General features: G+C 40.4%; 1 protein-coding gene across 1 annotated transcript; it reads right to left on the reverse strand.

The window, feature by feature from the left end:
* Positions 1–3164: 3164 nt before the first annotated feature.
* LOC102414901 (T-cell surface glycoprotein CD1b-3) lies at positions 3165–5970 on the reverse strand. Its single transcript, XM_006079652.4, has 5 exons — positions 5782–5970; positions 5290–5556; positions 4359–4637; positions 3860–4138; positions 3165–3419 (listed from the first exon to the last, which is right to left on the reverse strand). The coding sequence occupies exons 1-5, from the start codon at positions 5840–5842 to the stop codon at positions 3322–3324; spliced, it is 984 nt and encodes a 327-aa protein (XP_006079714.4). The 5' UTR covers positions 5843–5970; the 3' UTR covers positions 3165–3321.
* Positions 5971–24798: the final 18828 nt, after the last annotated feature.

Raw genomic sequence — 24798 nt, forward strand, 5'->3', positions numbered from 1 at the left:
CCAGATGAAGAGAGAGTTCCTCCTTTTTCAAACACCAAATATAACTATAGACTTCCATGAGGTCAGATCAGCAATTATTCCAACCAAGTATTGCAGGAGGAGGTGAAATGCTGTTCATTATCTCAGATCTTGGTTCTCATCTGGGGTCAATTTTGCCCCCTAGGGACATTTCAAAATATTTGAAAATATATATTTTTATTATAACTGGGAAGGTGCTATTGGCATTTAGTGAATAGAGGTCAATGATACTGCTAAAAATCCTACAGTCCAATGAACAAACTTCAATATCAAAAAATTATTCAGCCCAAAGTGTCAGAAGTTTAGGGCTTGAGAAATCTTTAGACAAGAGGTTCTTAAACTTAAGAGTACATCCAAATAACCTAAAAAGCCTATTAGGAAACAGAATTCTGGCCCCCATTCCAGGATTTTTGGTTTCAGTAGGCTTAGAGAATGGGAGCCTGAAAATGTCTTCTTCTAACAAGCTCACAGGCACTACTGCTGCAGCTGATTCATAGTCCACACTCCAAGAAACATACTGACGAGGGCCCTGGCCTTAGCAGAGGGTGCAGTGAAGCACACAACAGCATACCTATCTTGTAAGAGTGGTTGGAGTTGGAGTTTAATGCATCCTGGAGAAAAAACCATATATGCTAATAGAGAGGGGGAAAAAAATATGTTTTTAGTCATTCCCTACTCTGCCCGAATCCTAAAGTCCACATCATCCTAAAATATTCAGGTGGCAGAACTGCTTCCAGCCCTCCTGGCTTCTCCAAAACGTCTGCTTTCTCTAACCTCCTTTCCCAAGCCCTACAAAAAATATACTCATATTCTATACCATCTAATGTTTTAATTAAAATGAGTCTGGATTTTTTAAAACGGAGTATCAGGACTTTCCTGGTAGTCCACCAGTTAAGGCTCCATGCTTCCAATGCAGGGGGCACGTGTTACATCCCTGGTAAAGGAACTAAGATCCTCCATGCCAAGTGGTATGGCCAAGAAAAAAAAAAAAAAAAAAGGATTTTCTATAAAACTATGAAATAGGCAAAAAAAAAAAAAAAAGAAAATGTAAACAAAAGTCAGAGATAAAACTGACATGATAAAACAAAGATATCAAAGCCCTTGAGAGCAAGGAAAGTCCTTTTGACTCATTTTGCTTGAATATTTAACAACCCACCTGCATATTACCCCTTCCACATCCTGCCTGTCATTCATTCTCACTGAATAATGATGAACAAGATATTTCTTTGGTGAATTCTTATAGGCAAACTATAGTTACAGTATGGGCACAAGTAATTTTCTTCAGAAGTGTTCAGGGTAGAAATAAGGAGAGTATGATATATTTTAGTAAGAGGAAAATTCAGAATATTAACTAAAGAGGAAAAAAAGGAGATTATTCTGAAGAAAAAAAAAAGACTATTAATGTGGCAATCAACTCAGATTATTTTTCTATACAAACACATACATAAGAGATCTTGCCTAGGATTCACTTAGAGCAAGCCTTGCAAAGAACTTTCTTTCAAAGAATGCATAAGAAGGAAAAGAAAAACATAAAGAACTGCAATGTTCTGGGTAAAGAGGAAAGTAGATCTCTGCATGACATCAGTCAAGGGATGGTTACTTCTACTGTGGGACCAATGAAGGCTTCCTGGAGGAAGAAGGAGCTCAGCTTCTCCAGGATAGAAAATCATCCAAGCAGATACAGTGAAATTAAGTTAAAATGCTGGTCACCTCTGCAAATATGATTATCTTGGCATAATTACAGTTAGCTCACTATGACAAATGATATTTCAGTAGGAGTAAAAAAAAATGTTATAAAATAAGAAGCCAAAGGGATGTCACAATTTAGTCCTGTACATCATTTCATTTAGTCTGAGATACATTCTTTCTCACACTTCACATCTGAAATCTGTGTGGATTCTACTAGTGATATTGTCTTATAATGTACAATTTTTTTATCATTTTTCTAACAGTGTATGAATTATGATTTATCTAAAGCTTATCAGAACACTGATTTGATCAAATATGATGGTTGCTGCCGCTGCTGCTGCTAAGTCACTTCAGTCGTGTCCAATTCTGTGCGACCCCATAGACGGCAGCCCACCAGGCTCACCCATCCCTGGGATTCTCCAGGCAAGAACACTGGAGTGGGTTGCCATTTCCATTTGATGACATATAATGAGAGTGACTCCTGGGCTGTCAACCTGAGTTTCTGGGCACCTGGGTAATTGCTCCAAATGGGAAAGAAGACACGGCCAGGGCTCACAAGATAGTCTGATATGACCTGTTAAGAACACAAGCAGTCGGATAGAAAAGGACAAATTATAACATTGCTTACATGTGGAATTTAAAAAATGATACGAATAAATGTATCTACAAAGTAGAAATAGAGTTACAGTTTTATACAACAATCTTATGGTTACTAGGGAAAAGGGAGTGAAGGATAAATTGGGAGATTGGAATTGACACATATGCACAAATATATATATAATAGATAATTAACAGGGGACCTACTGTGTATCACAGGGAATTCTACTCAATACTCTGTAATGATCTATGTGGGAATTTCTATTCCCACATATTCTATTCTAAAAAGAGTGGATATATGTATAACTGATTCATTTTGCTGTACAACAGAAAGTAACACAATATTTAAATCAACTATATTCTGACAAAAAATTAAATAAAAAAGAACAGAAGCAAACAAAATTACTCTACATAACAGATATTTGTATAGCTATGTTCATGGCAGCAGTATTCACACAGCCAAAAAGTAGAATCAACTCAAACTTCCATTGGCAGATAAATAGATAAAATTTGTTATACAGTCTTAAAAAGGAAAGAAATACTAATATGTGTTGCTACATGAATGAATGATGAGGACACTGTGTTGCATGGAATAAGGCAGTCACAAAAAGAAAACTAGTGATGATTTAACTTATAAGAATTACTTAAAGCAGTCAGATTTCTATAGACAGAAAGCAAAATGAAGGTTGCCAAGGGATGGAAGAGCAATGAATGAGGAATGGGACTTAATGGGCATAGACATTCAGTTTTTCAAAATGAAAAGAGTTCTAGAGATTGGTTGCATACAATGTGAATGTACTCAATCCTACTAAACTTTATGTTTAAAATTACTAATGTGGTAAGTTTTATGTCATGTATATTTTACCATAACTTTAAAAAAATAGATTTACATAAAAAGTGAGTTGGGCAGAAAGGGGAAAAGTTCTGATGGAAATGCTGAGAGTAGAATGATGTAGTAGACTAAATGGAGGGAACGAGTGAGAGAATGGACAGAAAGGAAAGATTAAAAATGAAAACTCACCAACGCCTCCAAAACCATAATGCAAGACATATCAAAAGAATCAAGGAGGGCACTATTATTGCCACAGATATCAAGCCAATGTACTTGGGGTGTCCTGGCAATATAGAGAGGACACAAGGATGTCATTTCAAACCCATTCACCAGTTCTCCTGGCCTTCTTGCCCACCCGAGTGTCAGCAGCACCATTACTTATGGACATCTCTGGTTCCCTTTCTCTTATTCCCAGATGTCATATAGTCACAGCCACCCTTAGTCTGTCCTTCTTGCCCCATCCCTCCCAGTCTATAGTCGTTCATTCTTACCTATTCTATACCTTAGATCATTATTTTCATTCCTTCAGCACTGTAGTCCCAGAAATAAACCTCAATTTCTATCTTTCTCTCTTTTCCTCTCCCTTCCTACCTCTCCCTCTGTCGCTCTTTCTTCCCCCTCTCCCTCCGTCTCTCCATATCTCCCCCATCAAATCCCTCCCCCTCCCCAGGCCCTCTCTCTGTTCTTGAGGACCATCTTCTCACATCCCCAGTTCCTTCTCACCCCAGTACAGGATGATGTCCTGGTCTCCTAGACTGCTGTGCTTCACTCGACAACTCAGACCAGCCGCTTCCCCAGCCACCACATCCAGGGTTACTCGGAGATACCAAGTCCAGTCAGCATTGGGTATGATGTTTCCTTGCTGAGTGCCAGGCTGCTCCTGCTCACCCCTCATCCACATCACCCACACAGGTTTTGGGTAGAATCCTGAGACATGGCAGACCAGCAGTAGGCGGCCAGGCCCAGGAGTGGGGCCACTGGACAGCCAGGCTTCAGGCTTCACTGAGGTAGGAAGGGGTAGAAAGAGTATCAAGTTATGTCTCTGATCTAGAGCATACAGAGTCAGAAACCCACAAGTGTGGACAGTGACCTCTTCCACTTCTTTGGAAACCAAATAATGTATTGATTAAACCCCTCTCTTCATAGGAACCTCCTACTCTTAAATTTAAAGAAGGTGGTGGGAAGTGAAATAGGAAAGTCTTGGGGAGAAAACAGGATTAACCTTGCCTCTGCAGTTCCGCCTTCCCTGCATCAAGGACACCCAGGAGATATCGGGGGCAGGTTTCTGAGAGAAGTGTGTCTATGATACGCAAGATGCCTTGGTACTGAGTAATGAATACACAAAACCACTGCGCATCACTGCCTCCCTCTGGCTCAGGCACACATGAACGATTCTTGATGCTCATGAAATCCAGTCCTCCAAAACCTGCTCTCAAGAAGCTTTGTATGGCCTTCCCAGAACGCAGCTCACAACCTGCTATGCCCTGAATCACAAACGGGTCTATAAAGAAAGAAAACAGAGACATAGTGATTTTAAAACACACAAGAAAGAAAGAGAGGGGGAAAGGACATGGGACTTTGGATGGAAAGAAAGGTCAAAGATATGAAATGATGACCCAAAAACCAATTGCTGTACTCAGAGACTTTTCAGAAAGACGAGCATTCTGGAGAGGTATGCATGTTGTAAATGGTGGAGATGGGCTCTTGTAAGGAAGTTGTGTGGGCAAGAGGGGAGAAGAGGAGCAATGTGTGATGGAGTCAGGAGTGCAGCACTCCAGGGTAAAAGGGAGAGTTACACGGAGAGAAGAGATGAGGCAACAGTTGCTTGAGCAATGGATTGGAGAAGTCACACTTTAGTTCACTCAGGCACAAGGTAGGAAAAAGAGCTTTTCCCTTAGGATCTGAGAGAAGCAAGCTATGCACAAATAAACCAGGAGTTGGCTACAAAAGAGGAATTTCATCTATGACAGAAGAGTGCAAGAAACAGGAAGAATCTGGGATACTTGGTGGACGTATGGAGTCACAGTTGGACAATACTCTGGAGGGGTATATGCACACACTTGGGTAAAAAGAGGAGAGGACCATGGAGGGAGTCTGAACCAAGAAAGAGAAAAGTCATAGTGAATCTCCCCAGTTCAGAGGACTGTACTCACATTCAAACTGGAATTCACTTACAATATCCTGCACTTCCAGAGTGAACCCAATGAAGTAGACTCGGAATAGTTCCTCCATCTCAGCCACCTCCTCATCACTGAAGTTGCCCTTTGACCAGGGCTTCAGGAAGATGGCAGTGCCTGCGTCACTGTCCCAGCCATGAATCTGCAAATCATCCAACCAGCCTGAGCCTTGATTTTGAGTCCAGGTGCTGTTGGCAAAGGTCGAAATCTGGATGAGATGGAAGGAGGTCGGCCCCTGGAATGCTGTGGTCGTGAAAGGATAAGAAGAGTGAGGAGAAAGAATTAGGATGGAAAAGAACCCAGAGTCTGAATAACAACATAGAAGCTTAAACATTCCTGGCTCCAGCCCCAACCTCCAGAATGGGGGAGAGCGCAGGAGACAGGAGAGCCCAGACCCTTACTGCTGGTGCAGCATGTTTTTGCTCAGAGCCCCTAACCTGGTCTGGGAACAGTGAGAGTTACTCTTACCATCCTCATTGTCACCACCTGGGACAATAACTGCTAGCAATAGAAGTGGCAGAAGCAGCATTTCAATGGGAAGTAGAACTTCTGACTCTCAGAATTGGCATTTGATCTCTAATTCAGCAAACTTTTTTCTCACTAGCCTTATAATAACTTCCTCTCTCTTCCAACTGACAAATCTCTGACCTACATTGCACATCACAGAAAAACGTTCCTCCCACACATTTGGGCTCCCACCCTGCCTCTCATTTCCACTCTAGTCCTTCACTTATAGATTTTATTTTAATGTCTCTGACTTTCAGCTGTTCTCCTTGAACTCAGCTTTTTTCATATGTATTACCTTGGGAAAGCTACCATGTGATGTTGAAAGGTTATTTCACCTCCCCAATCCTTTATTTCCACATCTGTGAAATAAGAGGGTAATATTAAACAATTGCTCAGCTTCCACCCTGTTTTAATCTAGAAGAGTTACACTGGTTTTTCCATCCAATTTAACCACCCTCCCCACAGCCCATCTCCTCTGGCACTTTGTCATTACGTCTTACAAGTGTCTAAATGATCCCTCTTTCTTATCACATCTCTCTTGCCTCATCTAACCTTGCATTCTCCTTTGTGTGTTAGTGTGTGTGTGTGTGTGTGTGTGTCTGTGTCTGTGTGTCTGTGTGAATGTGTATATGTTTATGTGTCAACAATAATTTACATGCAGGAAACTCATTTAAAACATTTCTTTTGGCTAGGAATCAAATTCCAGAATTAAATTTGATACATACTGCAGTTTAAGCAAAATTGTCTTATACCATAGTAATTTTTGAGATCAAAATTATATTTACTATTAAAACCTAGCAGGACACTGTGATATCCTCTTGGGCACAAAAGCTTTTCTGTCTCTTGTTCCTTGATTATAGGAAATAGGTTTCATGTGGCCTCATTTCTGTTTCCTGAGTTTCAACAGGTAGATTCAAACAATTACTAATGAGGGAAAGTAAAAGATGCTTGCTCCTTGAAAGAAAAGGTATGGCAAACCTAGACATCATATTAAAAAACAAAGACATCACTTTGCTGACAAAGGTCCCTGTAGTCAAAGCTATGATCTTTCCAGTAGTCATGTACAGATATGAGAGTTGGACCATAAAGAAGGCTGAATGCTGAAGAATTTCTGGTTTTGAATTGTGGTGCTGGAGAAGACTCTTGAGAGTCCCTTGGACTACAAGGAGATCAAACCAGGTGATTGTAAAGGAAATCATCCTTGAATATACATTGAAAGGACTGATGCTGAAACTAAAGATTTGGCCACCTGATATGAAGATCCAACACATTGGGAAAGACCCTGATGCTGAGAAATATTGAAAGCAAAAGGAGTAACAGAGAATGAGATGGTTAGATAGCATCACTGACTCAATGGACATGGATTTGAGCAAAGTCTAGGAGATAGTGGCATGCTGAAGTCCACGGGGTCACAAAGAGTCAGACAAGACTTAGAAACTGAACAACAACATCAATCAGGGAAGGGACAGAACTCAGAAAGAAGAAACAATCAATAAACATTAGAGCAGCCTTTGGAAGAGTTCCTCTTCAAAGAGGCTACAAAGCAATCTTGAAGTTCATCTTCAGGAAACAAGGCCATCACCACAGATGGAGGATGGTTACTCCAATATGAAGACAAGATTCCAGGAACATTGTCCTGTTACCTCACCCCCAAACAGAGGAAAGTCACACACCCTGTCATCCTCCCCCCCAAATTTTGCCTATAAAATCTTTTCCCCAAAACCATCATAGAGTTTGACATTTTTGAGTACTAGCCACTGATTCTCTTTGCTTGGCCTTGTTTAAACTTTCCTCTGCTTCAAACTCTTACATTTGTCCTATTTGGCTTCAGGCACATAAACTTGTGTTTGGTAACAATTTTGGCAAGCCATCATGGACTCTGTGCCCATAAATCTCAATAGCCCCTCTTTCTTGTCTCATCCCTTTTGCCTCATCTCTCTAACCTCACATTACCCATTCTTTGTGTGAGTGTGTGTGTATTAGTGTGTGTATGTGTGCGTTGATAATCATATACATGCAGATATTTAAAGCACTGCTCTATCTGGCCCAAATCTCAGAATTATATGTGATAAATATCACAGTTTGTAATATAAGCAAGATTGTCTTAAACCATAGGAATTTTTTATTTTGAAAATTACAGTTACTACTGAAATTGAGCAGGACATTGATACCCTCCTGGGCACAAAAGCTTTTCTGTCCCCTGTCCCTTATTTGTAGGAAATAGACTTCATTCAGCCTCTTTTACCTTCCTGAGTTCCAAAAGGCAGATCCAAACAGTTGCTAATCAGGGAAGGGAGGGAATGCAGAAAAAAAGAAGCAGCAATCAAGAAACAATAGGGCAGCCTTGAGGAAAGGTCCTGATTCCTCCTCAAAGAATGGACATAACAAAATCTTTGAGTTCTTCCACAGGGAATACCAACTTAAGTGGAGGATAGCAACTTCAGACTGAGCCTAAGAGTTTGGAACATCACCTTGTTACCTCATCACCAAGCAGAAGAAAGTCACACATCCTCCAGCCCTCTCCCAAAATTTTGCTTATAAAAACTTTTCCCCAAAACTATCATGGAGTTTGGGATTGCTGAGCATGAGCCACCTGCTCTCCTTGCTTGGCCTTGCAAAAACCTTCCTCTGCTCCAGAGTCTATTTCAGTTTGTTTGGCCTCACTGTGCCTTAGGCACCTGGACTTACGTTCAGTAACATTTTTGGCAAGGCAGCCAGGAGCCTGTGCCCATGGCAGGTCAACAAGAAGTAGCCCCTTTCCTGAGTCCCTAGCAGATGTTGGGGCTCACTTTGCTCAGAAAACTGGAAGGGACTCTCTCTGATAGGTACCAGTCACCCCACAAGAAAGGCTGTTTGGATTCAAAAGACATCTGAAACTACAGTCCACTTTCAGTGTCACTTAAGGTTAAGTTGCTCCAGCTAGCACTGGGAAATCCCTCCACTCCATCTGGGCTATTTCCCTGACAGGAACTGAGCCACTCAAGTCTCCCTGAGAGCCACTCTGGGTATACTCTTTTTCAAGAACTGGGCCAATCTATTTGAGGTCTCCATCTGGGTGTGGAAGTAGACTTACGAGACTACATGTCCTCTGATTTTCTGTCTGTATGACAGTAGCTTATTTGTTTCCATGTTTGCTGTTTTTGTGTGTGTGTGTGTATCAGTATTTGCACTGGCCAGTTGAGATGAGTTTTTTTTGTTTGTTTGTTTGTTTGTTTGTTTGTTTGTTTGTTTTAGTAACAGCTCTCTATTGCATTGGGCTTCACCTGTGTCAAATCATTGGTTGGGATTTTCCCTTTTAGACTAGCCTTGGTCATTCATTTTGTCTCTGATGGGACATTCATTGGGAATATCCCTTTCAGGGACTAGAGAACTGAAACTCTCAGAGACCTTTCTTCATTGCTTTGATTTGTTATTTGTCTATGAATAATTTAGTGTGGGTAATTAGAGCTCTGTTTCATCAGGTAGGATATTCTTGCAAAAATCAAAGAGATCTTCAGCTACACTCCCAGGAAAAGGAATTGGTATTCCTCTCCCTTTGTGCCTTGATGTAAATGTTCTATCAGAGCTCTCAGGAACACTTATGCACATCATCTCTAATTCCTAAGACTCAAGGGAAAAAATGAAAGAGTGCAGGGAGGTTTTTTTATAACTCAGGCAGAAAAGCTATGAGATCTCTGGGCTGTCTTCATGTGAAAATTAACTCATAATTGAACTCTAGTTAATGAACTTAAAAGTAAGCACTTGCAAATTAAATGCCTCTAAATATTTAGAAAATTGATGAGGATGAATTCAGATCCATGGGATCTGGGAAGTATTCAGTACTAAATCAGTTCTCGTATAGAAACATTCTTAAACTTGTTTGATTAATATAGTCATGTCTTTAGAATCATTGATGTTAAGTATTAGATTAGCCAAAAAGTTCCTTCAGTTTTTAAGTAAAAATGAGACACTTTTTTTTTCATTTTTACTAAGACCTTTATTGAACAACATATTCATTTTGTTCCATCACCATCTGCCATTTTTTAGGCAACTTCATAGTTCCATCTTCCTAAAACTTTTATCTTTTTAAACAAAGAAATGTTCTAGGTGCCTTTTACAGTCTTCCAGGGAATTGAATTTTTCCATTAGAAGAATTTTGTAAAGATCAAAACAAATGGAAATCTGAAAGTACAGTGTCTGTTGAATACAGAGGATAAATCAGAACTGTCCAGGCAAGCTGTAGCAGGATTTGCCTGGTCATTAAATAAACAAGCATTCTTGTGTTATCCTGATGGAAGATTATGTGTTTCCTGTTGACTAATTCTGGATGCTTTTTGTAGAGTGCTGCTTTCAGTTGATATAATTGGAATCAGTACTTGTTGTAATTAATTGTTTGGTTTTCTAGAAGAAGTTCATAGTAGAGGACCCCCTTCCAATTCCACCAGATACACAGCATCACTTAATTTGGATGAAGAACAGCTTTGTTGATTCTGGTGGATCATTACACTGGTCTTATAAGCTTTTACATTCCACATTATTGTACAGTATTCATTTGTCATCACCCATCACACTTTGTTTTAAAAACAAAATGTTTTCATTGCTGCAACATAGAGAATCACATGCAGAAATATAGTCAAGAATTTTCTTTCACTTAACTGATGTGGAATCCAAATGTCAAAGCAATTAACATAGCCAAGCTAACCCAAATGATTTTCAGAGCTTCACTTGGATATTTTGAGTATGCTGGCTATCTCCCAAGTTGAATAACATTTATTGTTCTCAATTAATGTCTCAATTTGATCACTATCTACTTCAAATGGTCTGCCAAATTGTGGAGCATTATCCAATGAAAAATCTCCAGCATGAAACTTTACAAACCACTTTTGACATATTCAGTCAGTCACAGCACCTTATCCATATACTGCACAAATCTTTCCCTTTTTTTCAGTTGTATTACCTTTCTTGAAGTAATAAAGTATAATATGAAAAAACATTTAAAAATTGCTTTTTTCCATCTTTAATATTCAATGACTACACAAAACTTCACCTATTTTGATAAGATTTTTTAATGCACACTGATATGACTGTGATATACTGTCACATTACAATCTAGCAAAATTGTTTCAAATGAAGTTAAAGATAACTAAGTGCTATCTGAGCCATCTTATAGACAAAAACAAATGACTATTTAGCCAACCCAATATAGTTCTGCTGTTGTACCTAGCTTTATTAGACGTTATATCTGTTGCAAACATATCAGAAAGAAAAGCAACTTGTTATGATGATACTGGCTTCCCTGGTGGCTCAGACAGTAAAGCGTCTGCCTACAATGTGGGAGAGCCAGGTTCAATACCTGAGTTGGGAAGGTCCTCTGGAGAAAGAAATGGCAACCCACTCCAGTACTCTTGCCTGGAAAATCCCATGGACAGAGGAGCTTGGTAGGCTATAGTCCATGGGGTCTCAAAGAGTCGTGCATGACTGAGCTACTTCACTTTCTTTCTTTCTTTCTATGATGATACTGTGAGTGTATGCTAAGTTGCTTCAATCATGTCTGACTCTTTATGACCCCATGGACTGGAACCTACCAGGCTCCTCTGTCCACAGGATTCTCCAGGCAAGAATACTGGAGTGGGTTTCCATGCCCTCCTCCAGGGGATCTTCCTGACCTAAGGAGCAAACCTGCATCTCTTACATGTAGTACCACTAGCACCACCTGAGAAGCCCTATGATGATACTAAATCAATGCAAATGATGCAAGAGCTTCTAGGTAAACTCTATAAGAATAATTATGTTTTGGAATGTCTATCTAAAATAACCTCTCCACATATTTTGTAAACTGAAATTTTGGAGTTGTGTGGTAAAGTAAGTATTTTAAAAATTGAGTCTTAGTCATACATGACCAATGTACCCACGTACCTATATCATGTTGAATGGTATGCCAGGTATCATGGGGATCAGGAAGGATACTCCATCAAAGTTTAGCAGGCCAGTCAAAAGCAAATGTTTCAGAGCCCTGGTCAAGAACTTAGATTTGGACAAGAGAAATGATGGTAAATAGGCATCAGTTCAGTTCAGTCGCTCAGGCGTGTCCGACTCTTTGCAACCCCATGAATTGCAGCACACCAGGCCTCTCTGTCCATCACTAACTCCTGGAGTTCAACTCTAACTCACGTCCATCATGTCGGTGCTGCCATCCAGCCATCTCATCCTCTGTCGTCCCCTTCTCCTCCTGCCCCCAATCCCTCCCAGCATCAGAGTCTTTTCCAATGAGTCAACTCTTCGCATGAGGTGGCCAAAGTACTGGAGTTTCAGCTTTAGCATCAGTCCTTCCAAAGAAATCCCAGGGCTGATCTCCTTCAGAATGGACTGGTTGGATCTCCTTGCAGTCCAAGGGACTCTCAAAAGTCTTCTCCAACACCATAGTTCAAAAGCATCAATTATTCAGTGCTCAGCTTTCTTCACAGTCCAACTCTCACATTCATACATGACTACTGGAAAAATCATAGCCTTGACTAGATGAACCTTTGTTGGCAAAGTAATGTCTCTGCTTTTGAATATGCTATCTAGGTTGGTCATAACTTTCTTTCCAATGAGTAAGCGTCTTTTAATTTCATGGCTGCAGTCACCATCTGTAGTGATTTTGGAGCCCCCCAAAATAAAGTCTGACACTGTTTCCCCGTCTATTTGCCATGAAATGATGGGACTGGATGCCATGATCTTCATTTTCTGAATGTTAAGCTTTAAGTCAATGTTTTCACTCTCCACTTTCACTTTCATCAAGAGGCTTTTGAGTTCCTCTTCACTTTCTGCCATAAGGGTGGTGTCATCTGCATATTTGAGGTTATTGATATTTCTCCCGGCAATCTTGATTCCAGCTTGTGCGTCTTCCAGCCCAGCATTTCTCATGATGTACTCTGCATATAAATAAATAGGCGTGACTTGCTGCATAAAGATGGTTTGGAGCTCAAAGAAGAAGAAAGTCTCTTACTGTTGTTGTAAAAGACAGGGTAAGTGCTATGAAGACAGCAAGACAGCAAGGAATTTTACTGTCTAGGAGTTTATTGACTAGCTAGATCACTTTGAAATAAAATAAGATACTGAAACATTAATTAACAAAAATTGGTTTCTCCTTGCAGAGAAAATAAGGGACTATTGATGTATATGTTAGTTGTCATCCTGAGATATTCTCTATAAGAAAGTACATGTTTCAGAAATTACAGTTGGTATTTATGTTTAACAATCTACAGAATGTTAATGTGAGAGACAGATCATAATTGCTTACTTCTTAGTACTCACTGCAAAGTTGAGGCATCTAATTTAAAAATTTAAATAAAGGCATTAAATAAGGGAAATATTTCAGTATGCAAGGAAAGTTTAATTCATGTATTCAATAAAAGAAGGTATGAGGAATGGAATTACATTTCATTTGGTTAAAGGGGCAGAGGACAGTTTGTCCTAGAGCTGGTTACTCCTGAATGGAAAAAAGTAACAAAGGGGCAAAATGATATGGGTAAATAAAATTGTAGAATGTTTGTGAAATGGAATACTGACAAGGAACGCATGATCAAGACTCTCTAAGATTCGATTCAGTTTAGTTGGATAAATGGATTTTGTTGAGAGTTGGTTGACACAATATTGGATTTGGTTTCTTGTTAAAAGAACAGTTTTCTCAGAAAGCTGCTTTTGAGAAAAGATTGTATGAGTTTCTTTGCCTTTAAGTGATCTTTATTTGCTTTCAAAATCTTTTTACTTTGGTTTAGTGAATAAGTATCATTTTGCCGATTCTAAAATTGACCTCTGCCTAACTGAGATGCTTCAGCCAGGCTTTTCTGTCCATGGGGATTCTCCAGGCAAGAATACTGGAGTGGGTTGCCATGCCCTCCACCAGGGGATCCTCCCAATCCAGGTGTCAAACCCAAGTCTCCAGCATCGCAGGAAGTTTCTTTACCCTCTGAGCCACAAGGGAAGCTCAAGAGTACTGTAGTGGGCAGCCTATCACTTCCTCAGGAGATCTTCCTGACCAAGGAATCAAACCAGGGTCTCCTGCATTGCAGGCAGATTCTTTACCAGTTGAGCTACCCAGGGAAGCCCTAAACATTGTCAAATGAATGATAAGCCTGCTCAGGTTATACTGTATGAATAAATACTATTAACACAGATATTCTAAAAAATTACATGAAATTCCTAAAAATCTGGTATGTCCTGATAAAATGTTACCAGCCGTGATTCTGGTTGTTGTAGTCAAGTATCTTTATGGATTGCATTGCAATCAGGTATTTAATTTTGATTTTTAAATCTCTCTGTCATTTAAAGACAATTACTGTACTCTGATGCTTGTTGTCAAAGTGCTTCACCTTCAAGAAGGAAGGATATTCGACAAGTACATGTTTTGAATAAATTTTAAATTATATTACAAAACTAGGCAAGAAACTAAAGAATCCTAATGGAAAACCTGGTAGCTTTATAAAATTAGTCTTCCCAGGTGGCACTAGTAGTAAAAGACCTGCCTGCCAATGCTGGAGATACAAGAGACGTGGGTTCAATACCTGAAAGAGGAAGATTCCCTGGAGAAGGGCATGGTAACTCACTCCAGTACTCATGCCTGGAGAATCCCATGGATAGAGGAGTCTGGTGGACTGCAGTCCATAGGGTTGCAAAGAGTTGGACACAACTGAAGTACATCATGAGAAACGCTGGACTAGAAGAAGCACAAGCTGGAATCAAGATTACCGGGAGAAATATCAACAACCTCAGATATGCAGATGACACCACCCTTATGGCAAAAAGCCTCTTGATGAAAATGAAAGAGGAGAGTGAAAAAGTTGACTTAAAGCTAAACATTCAGAAAACGAAGATCATGGCATCTGGTCCCATCACTTCATGGCAAATCAATGGAGAAACAGTGGAAACAGTGTCAGACTTTATTTTGGGGGGCTCCAAAATCACTGCAAATGGTGACTGCAGCCATGAAATTTAAAGATGCTTACTCCTTGGAAAGAAAGTTATGATTGACCTAGATAGCATATTCAAAAGCAGAGACATTACTTTGCAAACAAAGGTCCATCTAGTCAAGGCTATGGTTTTTCCTGTGGTCATGTATGGATGTGAGAGTTGGACTGTGAAGAAAGCTGAGCACCGAAGAATTGATGCTTTTGAACTGCGGTGTTGGAGAAGACTCTCGAGAGTCCCTTGGACTACAAGGAGATCCAACCAGTCCATTCTGAAGGAGATCAGCCCTGGGATTTCTTTGGAAGGACTGATGCTAAAGCTGAAACTCCAGTACTTTGGCCACCTCATGCAAAGAGTTGACTCATTGGAAAAGACTCTGATGCTGGGAGGGATTGGGGGCAGGAGGAGAAGGGGACGACAGAGGATGAGATGGCTGGATGGCAGCACCGACATGATGGACGTGAGTTTGAATGAACTCCGGGAGTTGGTGATGGACAGGGAGGCCTGGCATGCTGCGATTCATGGGGTCGCAAAGAGTTGGACATGACTGAGCGACTGAACTGAATTGAACTGAAGAGATTTAGCAATGAAAGGATTAGTTATTGGGTAAACTGGTGAATATGGCTATAAGGTTCATGGCTTTTTGTCTGAAGTATTATTCATGTTGATCTAAGTGTTCAAGATATAGGGAAGCCCTTCCCCTCAAGCTATTATGACTTACAACAATTGAGTAAATTACCACTTCTATGGGTAGAATAGAAATGTTATTCTTTTCTCTCTGTCTGGTCCCTCCAGAAACTTGATGATTGGGTTCTGAGCAGCTTTTTCAAATGAATGGGAAGGACTACTGTGGGCATGTGCAGGAATCCTGCTATTTGGGGGAACTCTAGTGGAGAGAAATCCATCGAGGAAGAATCTGATGGCAGGACATGGATTTTCTGACCATGAGAGGTCTTTTTGGGAATTCAGTCTGAGACTTCTGAGGAGTTCCGCCACAGCCAGTGTGCAAGAGCTCGTGTGGCCAATAGAAATAGACCAGACTTATTTGAGAAACAAATTATTGTTGATTTAGTTGTGTTTGATGGAGATGAAGATACTTAGAAGAAAAATATTATGTTTCAATGTATATTAAATCCCAGTTCTGTTGAAGTTCTTGTAACCACACTTTTGCCCTAATATTTGGAAGAAAAAGAAAATTACCTAGTAGCTTTATCACAGAGTATTGAAACAGAGCAGGGTCCTATGGTCCTTCCCCCTCACCACCAACCAAGTCTTCCACATGCCTTTTGTCTGTAGAAAAACTTTAGCCAAAAAGTGAGTTTAAACAGAGAAGTGATAAAATGTAGAAGAAAAGGGAAACAGTTCAAGGAGACTAAATGGTAATACATTGGCCATTAAGCATACTCAGGGACGTTTAATTCCTCGTCAAGGGTTATAGATAATATTCTGAGCCATATCCACTGAGATGTCTTATAGATGCTAAAGTCCTCACTTGGTAGAAGAAGTTAACTACATGATGACCAGACTGTAGCTATGACAAAAGCTGCCACAATTTTGAGAATTGGCCTCAAGGAAATGGAACAAACTAACCCTGGAACTGAAGGTTAACTGTAGTTAAAACAACCCAAATGATGCTGATCAGACCACCACAGAGCTGATTGTGCTGTTTCTACATATGGCTCTCACCTTCTGCCTAAAAAGCTCTTTCCCACTGAGTTTTCAGTGAGGAGATTGGCCTTTGGACAGGAGTCTGCTGTCCCTCCAGTTGCTGGCATCTGAAATACAGCAAATTCTTCTTTCCATCAACTGTGCCACTTTCTTGACTTTTGAGTAGTGAGCAAGATGGACTCGACTTTCAGTAACAGCATAAATATGTATGGCATTGTTTTTTTAAAGTCTATTGCTAAAAACACAGGTACAATGTTTGTGTGACAAATGCATATAATAGATAAAATTTATAGTTTCAAGAATGTTTAGCTATGAACATATCTCTGAGTTTCTTCACAATATCTTATCAGTTTCCTCCTAATGTGAATAACTAGGTAAATATAAAGGAGGCCTAGCACCAAAGAACATAGACTACACCTAAGAAAAAAGCCTGACTCACTCTGGCATTGAAGGATGGATATTTTGATCAGTAATGTTTTCAATTAAATGTCATGCAATTAAAAAAGGACAAGATGGGAAAATCTGTACATATTGAAGTATGGGGAGATCATTGGGGTTATTCATGGCTTAATTTAACCTTTACTGACCAAAGTGGCCTGTTTTGTGACCGTTCAGACAGGCATTGTACATCTGCTTTGGTCGCTGAGGAGAGAAATGCATTTGAGGTCAAAATAGAGAAACTGTGGTTCAGACATAGAAGGTAATACTAAGTGGTCATTTTGGATGGGATTTCAGACATGTTCCTGTATTGCTGAGTTTCCTGAGCTGTGTTGGACTAGGGGTTGCCACTAGCCATTCTCAAAGCAGTGTCTGCTGGCAGCTAGTAGCTGCTACCCATGTGTTGAAAGTTTCTTCTTGTAACAGTTATGCTGTTAAATAATAAGACTCTGTAGATCAGATGTAAACAGGAAAAAAAGAAAACGTGTGTGGTGGCCAATAACTCCTACTGAATGTATATGCTAATACCACATTAAAAGTTAAAATCTACTTAGATAAAAGACTGGCTATATCTCCCTAAGGTGCTGGATACAGACAAGGCTTTGTCTTCCCATGGTGCTGGCTACAGACTAGGCTTTAAATTTATTCTCCTGAATTCCTCTGGGAATGAGATCTGTTTTACCTATTAAAGTTATTCAAATGGGGTATGTTGCACCAAAATGCTGGACAAAGGGATAGATGCTTAGCCATACCAGACTCAGATTCATGACCTAGAATTGGGAATATTTCTAACTCAGTGTCCATTCCCCAAACTGAGGAAAGACTATACTCCATTTTAGCAGGAAGTACCCAGAGTGGCTCTATTCCCAGTTCCCTGAAAGATTTGAGGAAATTTGAAACACAAGAGAGAACTGAAACCAAGTCCTCCTACACCTGAGTTTTCTGTTGCTTTTATTAGTAACCTCTATACCAATATGTTATTTCCTTTCTTGCCCAACACATGTTCTCCTCAACATTGAGAAATAGCAAAGAAAAGGGGGCATTGAAACTAAGCAGGACCTATGAGGCCATCCTGGGCCTGAAAATCTATCTGTCCCAAAGTCTATCTATCTTTCTTGTCATACTAATTACATGTTTTTTTTCAGCTCCTTGACCCTCTCTCAGTTCCAGAAAGCAGATTCAAACAGTTGCTAATTAGGGAAAAGAAAGAATGCAGAAACAGAGATGAAATTAAGAAACAAAAGTGCAGACTTAGGGAAGAGACCTGAATTGCTCCTCAAGGAATATACATAGCAATATCTTTGAATTCTTCTGAAGGAAATAAGGCCCCACCTAGGTCGTTGTCATCGTCATTGTCCAGTCCCTAAGGTGTATCCTAACTCTTTTCGATCTCATGAACTGCAGCACACCAGGCTTCCCTGTTCTTCATTATCTCCTCGAGTTTGCTCAAATTCATGTCCATTGAGTCAGTGATGCCATCCAACCATCTCATCCTCTGCCACTCTCTTCTCTCTTTGCTTTCTGTCTTTCCTAGCATCAGAGTCTTTCCCAATGAGTCAGTGGCCAAAGTACTGGAGTTTCAGCTTTAGCATCAATCCTTCCAATGAGTCTTTAGGATTGATTCCCTTTAAGGTCACAGGCTTGATATCCTTGCAGTTTCGGTGACTCTAAAGTGTCTTCTCCAGCACCATAATTTGAAAGCATCAATTCTTCAGCACTCAGCCTTCTTTATGGTCCAACTCTCACATCTGTACATGACTACTGAAAAAACTGTATCTTTGGCTATATGAACCTTTGTCAGCAAAGGTCTCTGCTTTTAAATATACTGTCTAGGATTGTCATAGTTTTTCTTCCAAGGAGCAAGTGTCTTTTTAATTTCATGGCTGCAGCCACGGTCTACAGTGATTTTGGAGTCCAAAAAAATAAAATCTGCCACTGGAATTTCTTGGTTCACATACTGCTGAAGCCTAGCTTGAAGGATTTTGAACATTAACTTGCTAGCATGTGAAATGATCTCAAATGTTTGGTATTTTGAGTATTCTTTGACATTGTCTTTCTTCTCCACATAGATGGAGAATGTAACTTCAGGTTGAGCACAAAATTCCTAGAACACCGCCCTTGCTGAAATTGTTTACCTCAGATTGGGGCTTGAAACCATACTCTGAGACTCGAATCCAGCCAAAACTCATGGTACCTGATTTCATGACCTAATGAAGCTCAGATTCATCATAGAAAGAATTCAGTGAAAGATAAAGTGATAGGTAAGAAGTGGATTTATTCAGATTCTGAGAGGAGCACACTCCACAGACAGAGTGTAGATAATCACAGAGGGCAAGTATAGCCACAAAATGTGCCATGGTTAGTTTTCACAGGCTGGCTAATTTCATATGCTAATGAGCGGGAGGGTTATTCCATCTATTGGGGGGAAGGAGTGCAGATTTCCAGAAATTGGGCAATGGCCCACTCCTTGGTCTTTTGACAGTGCCTTGGAACTGTCATGGCCCCTCTGAGTGTCATTTAGCTTACTGATTGAGGATCAAGGTCTAGTCTTGTCTGTCACCTTGGTCCTTTGATTCTAATTGGTTTATGTTGTGTCCCTGGGCAATGTTATTCTTTCAAAAGTTGTGCCCTGTCACTTTCCCTCCTATCATAGTACCTCACCACCAACCAATCCAAAGAAAATCACATACAACTTTCCCAATTTTTGCCAATAAAAAATTTCCCCCAATAAAAAATTTCCCCCAAAACTGTGAGATAGTTTGGGGGTCTTAAGCATGAACCTCCTGTTCCTGTTGCTTGGCCATGCATAAATCTTTCTCTGTTCCATACTCTGATATTTCAGTTTCTTTGGCCTCTGTGTGCATCAGGCATGGACTTGTGTTCTGTAACAGTGCTGGTATATGACTTCTTTTCAGTAGCTCTTGATCTTTCAGTCTACAGACCTTGGCACAGAGTTTCTGCTGTTGCTGCTGCTAAGTCACATCAGTCATGTCTGACTCTGTGCGACCCCATAGACAGCAGCCCACCAGGCTCCTCTGTCCCTGGGATTCTCCAGGCAAGAATACTGGAGTGGGTTGCTGTTTCCTTCTCCAATGCATACAAGTGAAAAGTGAAAGCGAAGTTGCTCAGTCGTGTCCGACTCTTAGCAACCCCATGGTCCTCCGTCCATGGGATTCTCCAGGCCAGAGTACTGGAGTGGGTTTCCATTGCCTTCTCCGAGTTCCTAAAACCTTGGAATTTCCTAAGTGTTGAAAACAATCAAGATATATTTTTCTAGTTATTGAAATGATTTTAGAAAGCCCTATATAACCTAAGAATGGGCACTGATTGTCAGTGAACACAATTATGTGATTGAAGGGTTGGAACTTTCGGTCTTTCCCTTGACATCCAGGGAGAGAATAGAGATTAAAGTTAAATTGAACCTATAGTCAATGATTCGATCAATTTGCCTCTATAATGAAACCTCCATAGAAACCCAAAAGGAAGGTTTATAGAGAGCTTTCAGTTTGGTGAACACATTGAGATACCGGAGAGTAGCATACTTAGATGAAGAAAGCAATGGCACCCCACTCCAGTACTCTTGCCTGGAAAACCCCATGGGCGGAAGAGCCTGGTAGGCTGCAGTCCATGGGGTCACCAAGAGTCGGACATGACTGAGCGACTTCACTTTCACTTTTCACTCTAATGCATTGGGGAAGGAAATGGCAACCCACTCCAGTGTTCTTGCCTGGAGAATCCCAGGGACAGGGGAGCCTGGTGGGCTGCCATCTATGAGGTTACACAGAGTCAGACACTACTGAAACGACTTAGCAGCAGCAGCAGCATACTTAGAGTGGTATGGAAGAACCAACACCTTACCACGTCTTACCTGATCCATCTGGCTGTTACTATCCTTTTATAATAGGTGACCTAATAAGTATGCATTTCTCTCAGTTCTGTGAGCTACTCTAGAAATGTAATCAAATCTAAGAAGGTCAAAGCTTTGGTTTTTCTAGTAGTCATGTATGGATGTGAGAGTTGGACTATAAAGAAAGCTGAGCTTTGAAGAATTGATGCTTTTGAACTGTGGTGCTGGAAGAGACTCTTGAGAGTCCCTTGGATTGCAAGGAGATCCAACCAGTCCATCCTAAAGCAAATCAGTCCTGAATGTTCATTGGAAGGACTGATGTTGAAGCTGAAGCTCCAATACTTTGGCTACCTGATGTGAAGAACTGACTCATTTGAAAAGAGCCTGATGCTGGGCAAGATTGAAGGCGAGAGGAGAAGGGGATGACAGAGGACTCAATGGACATAAGTTTGACTCCAGGAGTTGGTGATGGACAGGGAGACCTGGCTCTGAAACTCCAATACTTTGGCCACTTGATGTGAAGAGCCGACTCATTGAAAAAGATCCTGGTGCTGGGAAATATTGAAAGCAAAAGGAGAAGGGAGTGGCAGAGGATAAGATGGTTAGAGAACATCATTGACTCAATGGACATGAATCTGAGCAAACTCTGGGAGACAGTGAAGGACAGGGGAGCCTGGCGTGCTGCAGTCCATGGGATTGCAAAGATTCAGACATGACTTAGTCACTCAACAACAAGTAGGAACACTTTGGGTTTACTGATGCTGACAGACACATATTTCTAAAACAGAACTCAAACAACTGCAGTCCATGGGGTTGCAAAGAGTCAGACACGACTGAGAGACTGAACTGAACTGAAGAAGAAGGTCATGGGAACTTCCAGTCTATTGTGACTGATAATTTTGACTGCACCCCACCACAAAACTTGTAGGTTTTGAAACTGAGTGGGATTCAGTTGGAATCACGGGCATGGAGGCCTCTCTGCTCCCCCATTTCCTGAAGGCAAGATTCCAGCCATTATGACTTTCCCTGAGATCCAAAGCATGGATTTGAACAGTTGCTAATCAGGGGAGGGGCAGCCAAGAAATCACTGGAAACAAGATTAAAGAGACCAAAGAAGCTCATCAAGATCCTTGTTCAGTCATGCACTCCTTTCCTACTCTTTGCAACCCCATGTGTTGCAGCCTACAATAACATAGACCAGATATGTCTGCAACATAGACCAGAACCTGCCCCATGACTTCATGGTGCAGCAAACTGTGCCTTGATTGTCCTAGTAAGCATGCCAAAGGGACATTTTTAGGATGGGGCATGCTCTCTGCTCCACTTCACTGAATACCCCTGTGTCAATACCCATGGAAACAAAACAAGATATTCCTGATCAACAGCAGAGCCTTGGCTAATCAAACTCCCCAGTATAACTATTCCCTAATGATCTCATGTGACTTCTGCCAATAGGAGCCATTTTGTCTTCCTGCTATGGAGAGCAAGAAGGCCCCCTGACTCCCTGCTTGCCAAATTATATGTGTCTGTCTTTTCATTACATGCTTGCCCCCATTTCAGTTCTTTCTCACCCGCTGTGCTGGATGTGTCACCCATGGACTACAGTATGTCAGGTTTCCCTGAACTTCACCATCTCCCAGAGTTGCTCGAACTCATGTGCATTGAGTCAGTGATGTCATTCAACCATCTCATACTCTGTCCTTCTCTTCTCCTCAAGTCTTAAACCTTTCCCAGCATCAGCGATTTTTCTATTGAATCAGCTCTTCACATTAGATGGCCAAAGTATTGGAGCTTCAGGGTCAGCATCCTTTGAATATTCAGGGTTGATTTCCTTTAGGATTGATTGGTTTGATCTCCTTGAAGTCCAAGAGACTCTCAGGAGTCTTTGCCAACACCACAGTTCAAAAGAATCAATTCTTCAGCACTCAGCCTCCTTTATGGTCCAGCTCTCATATCCATACATGACTACTGGAAAAACCATAGCTTGGACTATACAGACCTTTGTCAGAAAAGTAATGTCTCTGCTTTTTAATATGCTGTTTAGGTTTGTCATAGCTTTTCTTCCAAGGATCAAGCAACTTTTAATTTCATGGATGCAACAATCTTCCACAGTGATTTTGGAAACCAAGAAAATAAAGTCTGTCACTGTTTCCATTGTTTCCCCGTCTATTTGCTATGAAGTGATGGGATTGGATGCCATGATCTTTGTTTTCTGAATGTAGAGTTTTAAGCCAGCTTTCTCACTCTCCTCTTTCACTTTCATCAAGAGGCCCTTTAGTTCCTCTTTGCTTTCTGCCATTAGTGTGGTGTCATCTGCATATCTGAGGTTATTGATATTTCTTCTGACAATCTTGATTACAGCTTGAACTTCATTCAGCCTGGCAGTTTACATGATGTACTCTGCATACAAGTTAAATAAGCAGGGTGACAATATACAGCCTTGATGTATTCCTTTCCTAATTTGGAACCAGTCCATTTTTTCATGTCCAGTTCTAACTGTTGTTTCTTGACCTAAATACAGGTTTCTTAGGAGGCAGGTAAGGTGATCTGGTATCACCATCTCTTGAAAAATTTTCCACAGTTTGTTGTGATCCACACAAAGGCTTTAGCGTAGTCAATGAAGCAGAAGTAGATATTTTTCTGGAATTCTCTTGCTTTTTCTATGATTCAATGTGTTGACAATTTGATCTGTGATTCCTCTGCCTTTTCTAAATCTAGTTTGTACACCTGAAAATTAGTTCATGTACTTTTGGAGCTTAACTTGAAGGATTTTTACTACTACCTTGAAGTATGTAAAATGAGTACAATCGTGCAGTAGCTTGAACATTCCTTGGCATTGCCTTTCATTGGAATTGGAATTAAAAATGACCTTTTCCAGTCTTGTTGCCACTGCTGAGTTTTCCAAATTTGCTGGCATATTGAATGCAGCCCTTTCACAGCATCATCTTTTAGGATTTGAAGTAGTTCAGCTAGAATTCCATCACCTCCACTAGCTTTGTTCATAGTGATGCTTCCTAAGGTCCAGGTGAATTCACATTCCAGGGTGTCTGGCTTTAGGTGAGTGATCACACCTTCATGGTTATCCAGGTCATTAAGCTATTTTTTGTATAGTTCTTCTGTGTATTCTTGCCATCTCTTTTGAATACCTTCTGCTTCTCCTAGTTCCTTACTACTTCTGCCCTTTATTTTGCCCATCTTTGCATGAAATGGACCCTTGAAATCTCTAATTTTCTTGAAGAGATCACTAGTCTTTCCTATTCTATTACTTTCCTTATTTCTTTGCATTGTTCACTTAGGAAATCTTTCTCATCTCTCCTTGCCATCTTTGGAACTCTGCCTTCATGGGTATGTCTTTAGGAGGCTGAAAACATGAAATATAAGAAGAGATTAAGGGAGTGTAAGTCATGCTCACACCTTAATCTTCCCCAAGACTCCACATTTGACCCACTGTTATAAAACCCTCATCAAGGTCTCTGAGTTGAGGCACACAGATTCTGAAGACAGAAGCCCAATATGTCTCCCTTTGCCTGGAAAATCTGTCCTTTTCTATTCACCCAAAGCTCTGTCTTCAAGATTTCTTCACCAGTGTTCTGAGAGGCTGAGCTTTCAGTAACAGCCTGAACACTTAACCTGGGGAATCTGATGTTATCTCCAGATACATGGTGTCAGAAATGGGCTGAGTTATAAGATCCCTAGCTGGCCAAAAGTGTTGTTTGTTAGATGTATGGAAAATCCCCTGCCTCACACACTGGATCTGGGTGCTCAAAATTCTTGTATCACAATAGAATAAATGCAAAGACAATAGAAGGAAGGACATAATAAAGAAAATGATATGATCACAGAAAAAAAAAAAGTTAAAACTTAGTTTTTGAAAAATTTATAAAATTGATAATCTCCTGTAAATATCAGAAAGAGAACAGAGAGAGAACACCAATTTCTAAGATCTGTTTTTTCAAAAAAACAGGGATATATGTAGTTATGAACCCCATAGATATTAACATGACTTAACAAAAAGAAGGTATTATGCACAAATCAATAGTAAATTAGAAAACTGAAAAATTGGACAAATTTTCTTAAATCAAAATTTACCAAATTTG

This window comes from Bubalus bubalis, chromosome 6 (genome assembly GCF_019923935.1).
Source record: "Bubalus bubalis isolate 160015118507 breed Murrah chromosome 6, NDDB_SH_1, whole genome shotgun sequence".
Classification (NCBI taxonomy): domain Eukaryota; kingdom Metazoa; phylum Chordata; class Mammalia; order Artiodactyla; family Bovidae; genus Bubalus; species Bubalus bubalis.

Excerpts from the sequence above, each read along its gene's own strand:
- LOC102414901 (XM_006079652.4), bottom strand. The coding sequence starts at position 5,842 with ATGCTGCTTCTGCCACTTCTATTGCTAGCAGTTATTGTCCCAGGTGGT. Across the intron at positions 5,557-5,781 it reads AGGTGGTGACAATGAGGATG|CATTCCAGGGGCCGACCTCC; the intron begins GTAAGAGTAACT and ends TCACGACCACAG. Across the intron at positions 3,420-3,859 it reads GGACATCATCCTGTACTGGG|GACACCCCAAGTACATTGGC; the intron begins GTGAGAAGGAAC and ends CTATATTGCCAG.